Consider the following 12330-nt stretch of genomic DNA (forward strand, 5'->3'; position numbering starts at 1 on the left):
ACTCTATACGTGCGAAATGAATTAACTCGTCGGGTATTGATGTAATTATTGCTCTTTTTTCAATGTAAAATTTCATCTCGACTGAAGTATATGTATACTTAAACGTTTTTATTTTCAGAATATACTTCAGTCAAGAAGATTTTCGTGTGACAAAGTTCATATAGAACATCAATTAATAATATGCCTAACAGTGTTTTATGAAGACATGTGCAGTGATATCTCGGAACATGGGGAACTTCAGATCAAGAAAAAAAATAATAAAGGAAGATAACATAAAAAAACATAAAATTTCAAAATCTATCCATTTTGGGATTTAAAAACGAGTTAATTTAATTCTTAGAACGAGTTATTATCACACTTTTGTCATGTGAATTTTAGGCTAAATAGTTGAAACAACTCTTCCGAATTATTACACATAATTAGAAGTAAAATTAACTCTCAAATATAGTTAATAGAAGATCACAATGAAAAAGAGTTTAATTTAACACCGATTTAAGAAAGTTTTATTCTACTAAAACATACAAACATTCTACCTATCACCAGCCTAACCCTCTTCGACTGTGTGGAGCTTACGTAGTACGGAAAAAGTAATGATTCACAAAGTTGGATTTATACCCTAGACAAACTTACAACTTAAGCCGAGAGACGGCTTAGTGCGAGACTGATGGGAATAGAGTCTAATCCAGGGACATGACGTTTCCTATGTTTCCCATATATTTCTAGCGAGCCAAAAAAAACTTTGAAGTTTATACGGTATTTTCTGTCATTGTGTTTGCAGAGATAATATCACTCCCCTGGTCTAATCATTGTTTTGATTACAATTACGTTAAACCGTCTCTCAGCTTAAATCGCAAATGTATCTAGGACATTAAGCAAAGGGCTCTAATCTTTCCGTACAGAAGTAGATCTTGAAAAATTCGAAAATCTATTTGAAGATCCAAAAGAGAGCCTTTCTTACTTCTTGATAATTCCGCAAGGTGGCTGAGATACATCCTGTTCGAATTTCGAAGTGCTCAAGTGTCAAAATGTGACGGCCTTCACATTGTTGTGAGGAAAAAACAGAACAATGAATTTTACTGTTCTTATCCCATTATTTAATCACTCCATAATCATTGAGTAACTCTTTTGCCAGCTTTTTAGTGTGATATTTGATAAATTTTCCCCATCTTGTTCGAAAATTTAATATGAAAATTCGAAATTGAATTTGAATTCTTCGAACTTCAATGACTTTTGTGCAAATAGAGTTTCATTTACCTTTTATCCAAGACACTATTTGAGAATCAAAATCTACTTCTGTTTGGGCTCAATAGGTCCAGACCAACAGGTCAAGTCTTATTCTTAGCTAAAAACTTTTTCAGAACGCTTATACGATATGCTCTTCCGCAGTAACCTCTTATTCAAATGATATATATAACTAAGCCCATTACTTATTAATTTACGGCCCTGGCTTTTAGATGTTTGTTACAAATTTGAAGAAATGTTAGCAGCAAAACAATAATTTAGTGTGGGGCGGTGAAGTGAATTTTAATTGAGTACAGCAAATTTTTGCACTTAACGGGTATTTCCTCAATTCAAAAACTGTGGACCTCTTTGACTAGCCAATAATTTCCATTTGAGAGAAAATGAAATAATTCACTGTGACCGAACATGTTCTTTTGCGTGGAAAATTAAAGTGGATATATTAGAATTTGATGTAGTGTGTTGTATAAATCCCAGAGAGGCTTCCAAATACACACACCTGGGTGGATCCCTACCATCGAGAGGCCACCACTCCACACACCAGACCCACCACGAGCTCCATCCGAGCCCAGAGAATCGCACTTCAGTCTCTCATTTCACTTCCGACCGTGAACACCTGTTGCGATTGAAATCGCAGCCGTGTCGCGATTGATTCTTTTTCAATTTTCCCGCATCTAGATTTTTGCACACAAACTCCACGGATTGTGCTTATTTATTTTGTGTGTGAGTGTGACTAGAGGAATTTCTACCAGACATGATAGGTTTTTATTTTTGTGCAAATCTGTGAATGATCTTTGTGAGATTTCGTTGATTGAAAACTATTTTAATCGCAAAGAGATTTTCTCCGCAATTTTCCCATCAAAAGACAAGTGATTGAGTTTTGTGTGCCTTTTTCTAGAAAATTTCTCTCTGGAGAATGTGGTAAATTCTACCAAATGGTTCTTTTTTTCTCTCAATTTTGAAAGAAGTGAAACAGTGAATACGGGAGAGTTTTGAAGTTGATTCTTGTTTAACATTCGAGCCACAAGACAAATACCCCAGGAGGGAATACATAAGGAAAAAAAAGAGGTGCAAACTAGAATCAAGCGAATAGCATTCAATTGGATCATATATATTCACATTGGATATTTTATATCGCCTTCTTCGGAGTCTCTTTCTTGTCTGAGATATTTTTCGTATATAAAACACCAACAGCAATAACGGAGGTATGTGAATTTAAATACTTTCTAAAACTCACGAGTTTAGGAGACTTTTTTTTAATCTACTTTTTTTCATATCACTTGTAAAATAAAAGATTAACTGGGAATTCTTAAAAGAATTATAATGGTTGGAAAAGGATACTTTTCATTGATGCACTTGAACAAAAATGATCCTTTTTTGAAATTAAGCCTTTTGTTAAATGGTTCCGTGCTATGATACTTTCAAAGTGTCTTTAATTCGATCCTTAAAAAGAGATTAACACTTAAGCGTATACTTCGGGAGGAAAAGACATATATAATTTACTAAATACAGCACTCTGTAAAGTTCCAATTGATTAATTTGAAAGAAATTAAAACTTCGTGACGAACAATTTGAAATCATCCTTCAAGCTTTTAAGATACCTCCACAGAGTATCAACATCATCAAACAGCAGAAAGACTCACGATCACAATTAGGTACCCTTTTATTCAGGGCGGTGACATTAGCTCTGAAAAATGCGACCAATTTTAGTGTAATTTTTTCCTGTTTTCGTACACATTTCACGAGATATCTCCAAAACTACGTAGGTTATCAATTTGGGGTTTTCGGTTGCCTATTCAATATTAAGTTGGCTTTTATTTTGCATTTATATTTTTTGCTAATTCATTCTACACTGACAGAAAACAACTAATTAACCCAAAAGTTTTTTTGGCGCGCTAGAAACATATGGGAAACATAGGAAATGTCATGCCCCTGCTTTTATTTTTACTGCTCGAACGCCACGGATAGAGCAGTATAAGTATTTTAAAAAAATCCACTGGAAAAGTCGCGGAATTCCGCGGAAATAAAAAGAATTTTTCCGAATTTTTGAAGGGCTGACTGACGATTACACCGCTAATAAACCATTCGGAAAAAAACATGGTAATATTTGTTGGAAAAGTCCATGGAAACTCACGGACATTTCTTATTAGATGGTCTTATGCAGAGTTCCGCAAACGTCCGTGGAACACTAGGCAGAAATTTAGCGTCAAATTCCTCCTCGGAAACCTACGCAGATTTTGAGCGGTAAAATAGAGGGAACTCCACACGGCTTTTTAGCGGTAAATTCAGCGGACATGGCAGAAAATACTACTGGAAATCCATTGGAATTGCCACAGCCATTGGCTATAGGGTATCCAGGTGAACAATAGAAAATAATAATAATAATGATGGCAAAATTCCATAGAGGAACCCAGGCGATTATCCATAGAGATTACCCAGGCGGACAATAAACCATGTGTAAAAATACCATTGAATCATTCCTAATAACGGTTTTTCAAGGTCAAAGGTTAAAAAGGCTCTATAGAGTGCATTTATCAATCGAATGGGGTCATGTTTGATCTTATTGGAAAGGTCTTGGAATATTCGACAAAACTGAAACGGATCCAATCGGTTCTGAACCGGTAATGAACCGGTTATGGACTGATAAGTAATTTTTGTCCGAAAATCAATTTTACTACTCTTAAAATTATTTTGTGGGATCTTTCGAGAGATTTACGAATCGGTTTAAATCGGTTGAGAACCGGTATACCGTAAATGATGCGAAAATACTTTTCAGGGGTACCATTTAAGTCACGAGTACGAGTACTTCGCAAGGCCTGGAACGTTTTGCCACCTCTTTTTCCTAATTTAATTACTCCTTTTCCTGCTGCTTAAATACTTTTGATTTCAAATAATTTTTGTGTAGTTTTCCTAACAATATTTGCTAAATTTATAAAACACCATTTCACTTATCGTCCAATCATTTGGAGAAATTCTCCAACAAGTGCAAAAAAATAGTCACGGTATTTGAAGAAAAAGGGGGAGTTTATCGATGAAAATCGCACCTTATGTGAAAAGAATATTCAATAAAATGACGGTATTGTGAAATAACAAAAAAAGCGCGATTACACTGAGATATCATCAGAGTTTGGTATATGAAAAGCGAAAAAGAAAAACCAGAAACTTCAATGTCATATTAATGGTATAAAGAGATTTCATTAAAAACATTAACCTCGTGCTGCTTAAGAGATTGTTAAACTCGTTTCCAAACCATCGATATCACCCGTATTTTCTCCCTCTCTTGGGGATTGAATTTTACGCAAAAAAAAAACATTAACAAATTATTGGGATTTAATTCAATCACTGATACAACTTTCACTGATCAACAACCAAAATATTCTCCTTGTCACAATATTTTTAATCTCCCCCAAAATGCAACTTAATAAACTCATCAATTGCTACGAATATCAGATAGGAAAAAAGAATTGTTTAATTATTCCAAGCACGTGTCAACACGTGTAAATTCTACCTGTTTCGATGGATTCGATGGATTCTTTTACTTCGACCGAGGAACACCATTCCCAACTGCGCATCGTCATCAATTAGAGGCCCCCAGAAGCCCATTATACCAGACGTGAGTTCAATTTGACGGAATTTGAGGCATTTCTGGAATGAAAGAAGTTAAAGTCAGTCATTAAGGAGACCCTTCAATTGCCATTAAGATTGAAAGATTGAGTTTAAATCTCTATAGATGTCAGATAATTGGTTAAGAAGCATTATTAAAAGAAGTCTTACAGCTCTAGGTTGTTTTTATTGATGAAACTTACAAGAGAGGACCAATAAAACTACTCAATAAAAATTAACTTTAGTCATTAGTCTTCATTTGCAGTAGAAATTACGTGGTATGAGATTAATTAAAAACTCTATGTTAAAAACTTAAACCTTTTGGCTTTTAAGTGATTAAAAAGACCGAATGATTTGATTTATACACTTCAAGTTTTTAATACTGGTGCTTTTCCAACGAAAACTGAGATTTTTTTAGCACTTTACTATTCTCAAGGGCTTCTGCATCACCGATTCTGTGTTGGTTCATGTCACGACTGTTTCGTGGTTTCCGAACACGATGAGAACTGAGGAAAACAGTCGAGATACGAACCAACGCAGAGAAAGTCGATAATGCAGAAGCACTTGAGCACAGTAAAGAGCTAAAAACATTTCATTTTTCATTGTAATAGCGCAGTAGGGGAGACTGGTTCAAAACATGTCAAAACACATATTTAATTCTTTCACGAGCTCTGAGAAAACTTAAACGTTTTATAATGAGCATATTCTTATAGGAAATTTACTGCTCTACAACATTGCAGAAGACTATTTTCCTCTATCTCGAAAGAAATGTGATTTTCGAATCATTTTCTAAAAGTCGATTTTGTGGAGATTCTCAAAATTGCTGGGGCAAATTTTGTCAGTCTTCGGATAATTTGTGACGTTTTACTCTCGCAAACGTTAAAAATATCAAATAGACATATTTTTATAGGAAATTTATTCCTCTACAACTTTGTCGAAGATAATTTTTCTCTATCTTAACGAAAAATGTGCTTAAATTGAGCTAATCAGTATTGATATTTTCTGTAAGCCAAATATTCCAAAAATAGGGCTCAAAATTTTATTATTTTTATTTTACATAATCCTTCCTCGAACCAATTGAAACTTTGTAAGTTTAAGAAGGTTCATGAAGGCTAGCTATAACAAAAATTTCAAGCCTCAGTCTCTTTTATTTTAGAAAATAGTGAATATTGAAATTTTCACTTTGACAAATTTTGTCTCAATCTCCCCTAATGGAGCTATTCCAATGAAAAATGAGCAGGCTTTTTTAGCACATGATTGTCTCAAGTACTTCTGCATAATTGACCTTTTTTGTGTTGGTTCCCGTCACGACTATTTGGTGGTTTTAGAACACAGAAGTCTGGAGCAAATAGTCGAGACAGGAACCAATACAGAGAAAAGTCTATAATCAAGAACCACTTGAGAACTAAGAACAAATTAATGTACTAAAAAACATGTTCCTTTTTCATTGAAATAGTACAGTAATTCCCTCTCCACTTTGAGAGAACTTTCGGGAAGCTTTTGATCAGATTTACATAAAAAAAGCTACAACTTTTCTTTTGAAGAGTTTTTAAATCTGTAAAGCTTTCCACATTTTCCCAAAATAATCAAAATCGGTTTAGCACAGAATTTTTGTCCTTATTAATAAATATAATTTGCAAAGCTTTTCGGATTTTAAACGTAAAAATATTTTCCGTTCAATTTTTGAACAAATGTCTGGTTTTTTCTTCAAAGAAACATCTTTTTAGTATCTTCAAAAAACTTTCACATTATGAAATTCGCCAGGTTCATGAAGATTAGTTTTTAATTCGTATTTTCGACTAATTTCCATAAAGAAAAACCCATTTACAGAATATTTATGGAAATTTTTGTCTAAATTTATAATGAATTTTAAAGAATAATAATTTAAAGGGTCTTAAAGGAAAAATTAAGCATTATAATATTTAAAAAAAAGCAAAGCCAAAGCGTGCTTTTAATTGTTAGTGTTCTGGTCATCATTCATCAGACTAGAGGTTTAGTCTATAGTTCCTTAAGGTCTTAAAATTATAAATAGCAACAAGTTTTTTTGATTTTTAAAAACCTAATCTAGACAAGGGTTAATTCAGGCTTTAATTCACGCTTACTTGGTTAGACGGATGGTTATCATTTCAATTTCAATTTGGGTTTACGCCCGTGATCTAGACAAAACTGTTTTTGCAGTTTTTTTTTTGGTATTTATGCGGTTATAGCTCCGATTATACAAAATCGTTTGATTTCTTCATAAGGGGAAAGTTAAAGACATTTAAATGGCCAACAATTCCCTAGAAGGAATGAAGTTCGTGAAACCGACACCAGGGGCATTATAAGGAAAAATTAGGTAATTCGGAATTTTGAGATTTCCAAACTGATTTAAATGGGTAAAGGAAAATACAGGAAGAAGTACACTTGAGTATAAAGGCATCTACACAAGAGAAGTATTTTTTTTAAATGTTATTTAAAGAAAATTTCCTTTATCATTGTAGGCAGAAACGCCAATTTTTTAGGACATTTTTGATGAAAATTTCTTATAGTGTTTGGCCACATAAGGCTTGGTCTTCCTTTTCTATTTGCCCATCTAAAATAGTGAGGATATCCCAAAATTCCGAATTAGAAATGATTCTGAATTACCCCATTTTACCCTAGTCGTAAAACTATTTCAACGAAAATATATCGAAAAAAAAATAAAAAAAATATATATTGATTAATATGCCCAATGCATAATAAATTTTGTTTTGTAAACATATTTTTGACATTTCAATAAGTGTGAGTGAGATCTAGATCTAATCATCTCGCTTACTCTCATATAAAATTTTGAAAACATGTTTACAAATAAAAGTAATTGTGTGCTGGGCATTACCTGATTAAATTGATAAAATTTCGCTTGAAAGATCGCAGGCTTCTTTGTTTTTCTTGAAAAGCTTAGACCTTAGAGATTATTAAAGGAATAGGGGAGAGCGAGGCAGATTAGCTAACTAACGATTTTTTTGTCTATAATTTCAATGAATTGGGAAGGAGTCAATTACTATAATACCCCACTATTATTTAATTCTAGGGTAAGAAGGGATAATTCGGAATTATGTCTATGCTTGAGTATTTCTTCGTTGTTTTTTTTCCCTTTTGCCATCTAAAACTATTAGGATAGGAAATGTTAAAGTTCCAAATTACACATAATTCCAAAATACCTCATTCTTATCCTACCCCTGATTAATTCTACCCTGATCTACCTTAATTGATTTTTTAATGTCGTATAAAGATTATTAAATTCTTAGTATAATAATGAAACATTTTGTTTATGGAAATGATGATTTGTAGAAGATTTGGGAAGATATTTTCTTGTTAGTTTCATTAGTATTTCATCAAAAGTTTATATTTACTACCAAATAGATATTTCGTATAATATTTCTGCCTTATATGGGGTCTTCCATTTCAGACACTTGAATTTCATTAAATTTATTTAATGGGAACTTTCTTCCAGAGAATAAAGAAATAAAATTCGAAATTTCTCTCAAAAATCCTCCTCGATACATTTCCATTTCACTCATAGTCATTAAATTGTCAAAAGATCTCAGCAAAGAAAGCCTCTAAAAAGTGGTGACGGGACAATCCAATCATCAAATGGCCGGAAAATTGATAAATCTAATCTAAATTGAAAAATTTTAGGGCAAAAAGTGGTAAAGAAAAAAAAACCCTAATTACAAATGTATGCAAATGTTATAATGTAAAACAAAAATAAAATTTATTATGCACGTGAGAGCTAATTGTCTCCGACGGTGACTCAAGAAATAAGTCATTAGATATTCGCAGGAACAACATTAATTTCCCACAAGAAGATGAAAATGGAAGTGAACAATTATAAATTATGAGCGTCTTTTTACTTTCTTTCCATTTTTTTTTCTTAACTTCTTGTTCTCGTTTTTTTTTTGTATTTTGCTCTATAATAAAAATACTCGTCTGCGGAGCTTGAGGGAAAAAAATCCAATGTAAAACAATCAGTGTTGATTTTGTAATATTCTTCGAGATATTGTCTTGTGTATCTCTTACAATCTTCCTTCATTCTTCGAGCAATGAAAGTGATTATAGATTTTTTTTTGTTGTTCCAACCTGTATGGGGTTTTGCTTGGTCACAGCCTGAAATATTTTGCTGATATCATCAAATAAAATGACCCAAGTGGAGGCTGTACAAATGACTTTAGAGAGATGTAAAATTGAAGAGTGAAAGAGAGATTGATGGAGAAGGCCGAAATGGCGAAGAAGGAAGGCAAAGATATGTGATTAAAAAAAAACCATTAGAAAGTATTAAAAGATTTCTTGTTTGGAGCGCATGAACTCTTCAGATGATTTTTTTTTGTTTGAGTAACTTCTTGCGCGGGAGATTGAATGTTTTTCTTTTTCAACTCCTTTTATTCACCTCCAACATTTGGAACATGGAGGCAAAAGAGTAAGCACGAAAGCCAAAAGATTTCAGATGATTGACTTATTTTGCGAGATATTTTCGCTTGTTCGTTGGTGGTAAGATCTCGATGGTCAGTGAACCGTGAAAGTGAAATATAATTTGGTGTCAGGTTTTGAACAATTTGAGCTTATGAGGAATTTCAAGCTACATCGGAGCCAGCTCACAGATGCTGCACAATCATTTCCTCACTGCTTTTCGCATTTCCATATCCAATTTCACCATCTTCCAGCTCGTCCCGCTTCATCAGTGGCACCACTGAATATTAATCCGCTTTTTTTTTGTACCTCCGAAACTTCTGCTCCCTAAACCTCTTGACACCATCACTTTCGCGATAAGTCAACAATCACAAATCTTTCCCACAGTCATCACCATGATCATTTTTCTTTTTAGAATCCCAACCGTAAAAAAATTACTTTAATTGGAGTGTTTTTAAAAACAATGCTCTTTCTAAGTAACTTTATGTCTTATGCAAATAAATTATGGAGCAATTTCAGCGCGATTTTCAATGAAAAATGAACGTTATCGACTTTTCGTTGTATCGGTTCCTGTTACGACTGTTTGGTGGTTTCCGAACACGACCAGGGCTGAGGAAAACAGTCGAGACAAGAACCAACACAGAGAAAAGTCGATAATGCAGAAGCACTTGAGAACAAGGGGGTGACATTAGCTCTGAAAAAAGCGACCAGTTTTAGTGTAATTTTTTCCCTGTTTTCGTACACATTTCACGAGATATCTCCAAAACTACGTAAGTTACCATTTTAGCTTTTTCGGTTGCCTCTTCGTTATTAAATTGGCTTTTATTTTGTACTAGTATTTTTTGTTAATTCATTCTACAATGACAGAGAACAGCTAATAAACTCAAAAGTTTTTTCGGCTCGCTAGAAACATATGGGAAACATAGGAAATGTCATGACCCTGCTTGAGAACATTAAAGTGCAAAAAAACATAGCACTAATTCCAAATCACTTTACCGTCATTTTACCTTTTAGATCAGAAAAATTTCATGAAATCAAAATTCACATCCCTTTCTTTCTCAAATGTTTTGCACATGCCCATCCCGCTATTTCTCTCAGACGAAATAGGTCTGAACTAATCTAATTTTTTAAATTTTTAAATTTTCTGATGTTAAAATCAAGAAAAAGAATGCAAGAGTGGAATAAGCACATGCAAAACGTTTCAGAAGGAAAAGGATTTGAAATTTGATTTCACGAAATTTTCCAGATCTAAACACTGAGAAAAAAAGAGGGTGCGATTAACTTTTTTTGCTCATAACTTTAACACTTTTTAGGTGTAAAAATATATCAACATTTTTTAATGTTAATTTTACACCTTTTTAAGGGTAAAATTAACATAAAAAGGGTAACTTTAACCCCCAATACACCTAAAAAGGGTAATATTTACACCGATTTCGAATCAATACTGCAGGGTAAAATTAACATTTCCGGAATGTTATTTTAATTTTTTCGGTTTTCTCTCAATGTACGCATACTTTACGATCCAATGCATCCAAAGTGGTTTTCGGCAAAGGTTAAATGTTGATGGGCGGCTATTCTTTATCCCCGGAATTCAACTCAAAATCGAATTTTCACGCATTCCGAGGTGCAAGCACCCCGAGTTAACACATTTTGAGATCACCTGCAAAGATTCTCAACTACCATAAGGTTATCTGGGTTATCTGGTCTTATCAGTGGTTTCATGTCCAGTCTCACTACTTTTCATTCAACCTGCATATAATAACTACTATTTTAAAGTTGTTCCGTTACGCATAATCGTTAATAATAATCGACACTAGCTTCTTCTTTCAGGTTTGAAAGTTAAAAGAGCGTATTTTTTCAACTAATTTGGTTTAGATTTGGGTTCAGATTATAATGTATCGTGAAATTTCCGCCAAATATGAACGAGTTCAAATCGGATATACAATAACGCACAGGAAATTGCGTTTTTTTCATCAGAAATCCATTATCGTATTATTTTATATTTTTGGAAAGATTACTAAAAGATAATGAAGAACAATTCCTTCATATAAAAGTAAGGGCATATTGGTTCTGGAAATATTTTATGAACCAATACAAATCGATTAGAAACGGTGGAATTCATTTACTCCGCGAAAGTTACTTTGTATTATAAGGATAAAAGCTGGGTCAATAACCTTTAAAAATCATGCTAAATTGATAAATTCTGGTATATGGGAAGGTTGGGCAGTTTCGGAGGTTCATTCTTTTAAAAATATAGAATTTTACAGTTGATTAGGAAGTTAATAAATGGGAAAATATGCTGTAGAGTAGAAGAAGGCTTTAAGGCTTTGCAAATACTCTGTCTTCGAACTTCGAACACTTCATATTTTTCTTATAGTGAGCAAGTTCATGAAAAGGGTATTTATCATAATAAAATTGCAATTCAAACGTTATGTCATTCTTAAATTCCACAAAACTGCCCAAAAAATCACTTTTTGCAGCAAATGTTTACACACTGTTGTTGGCGTTGAAATTCGAAATTCGAAACTTGTACTTTAGGGTTACGGTTCTTCCGGTAGATTTCCGAATAGATTTGGCTTGGCTTTGTCTCTTGGAAAGGTTATTACTAAACGGAACCGTTAACGTAATTATAATCAAAATCATGATCAGGTTACATTTCCATCAGTTTCTGCTTAATCCGTCTCTCGACTTAAGCTTAGCAACGGCTTAGTTAGTGGGAAACTGATGGGAATTTAGTCAAATCATTATTTTGATTATAATTACGTTAAGCCGCCTCTTGGCTTAAATCGTGTGTCTGCATTCTGTTCTATAGCAAATTCTTGATAAGTTTTAAACGAGCACAGGATCACTTTATGGAAAAAATATGAAATGTTCGCAGGCAGAGTATGTGCAAACCTTAAAAGCCTTCCCCTACGTAACAAACGCCAATCGAAATATTTATCAAACAATTGAGAGGAAAAGATCCTATTAAAAAAAATCCGACGAATAAAAATACCAAGTGCAATAATACGACTATTTTACAATCTTTTTCCAATGAAAATAATATGAAATATCTCTTTAAAT

At 33.3% G+C, this 12330-nt stretch overlaps 2 protein-coding genes across 4 annotated transcripts in view; one reads left to right on the forward strand and one right to left on the reverse strand.

Annotated features, from left to right (window-relative positions):
- The first annotated feature begins 1824 nt into the window (after positions 1–1824).
- The window catches only part of LOC129802257 (mucin-2-like), a 57646-nt gene continuing 47140 nt past the window's right edge, over positions 1825–12330 (forward strand). For both annotated transcript variants that reach the window (XM_055847940.1, XM_055847941.1), the window contains exon 1: positions 1825–2444. The gene's annotated coding sequence lies outside the window, so the exon portion shown is untranslated. The remainder of the gene's footprint in view (positions 2445–12330) is intronic.
- Positions 4552–12330, reverse strand: part of LOC129802262 (tRNA pseudouridine(38/39) synthase) — a 60974-nt gene continuing 53195 nt past the window's right edge. The window contains exons 3-4 of one of the 2 annotated variants that reach the window (XR_008751780.1): positions 4748–4884; positions 4552–4676 (exon numbers count right to left, since the gene is read on the reverse strand). Coding sequence is in view for 1 of the 2 variants with exons in the window: in XM_055847960.1 (XP_055703935.1) it covers position 4884 (1 nt within the window). In the remaining variant the exon portion in view is untranslated. Of the gene's footprint in view, positions 4885–12330 lie in introns of both variants that reach the window. The other variant, XM_055847960.1, reaches the window with a different exon arrangement.

Source organism: Phlebotomus papatasi, chromosome 2, assembly GCF_024763615.1.
Source record: "Phlebotomus papatasi isolate M1 chromosome 2, Ppap_2.1, whole genome shotgun sequence".
NCBI lineage: Eukaryota > Metazoa > Arthropoda > Insecta > Diptera > Psychodidae > Phlebotomus > Phlebotomus papatasi.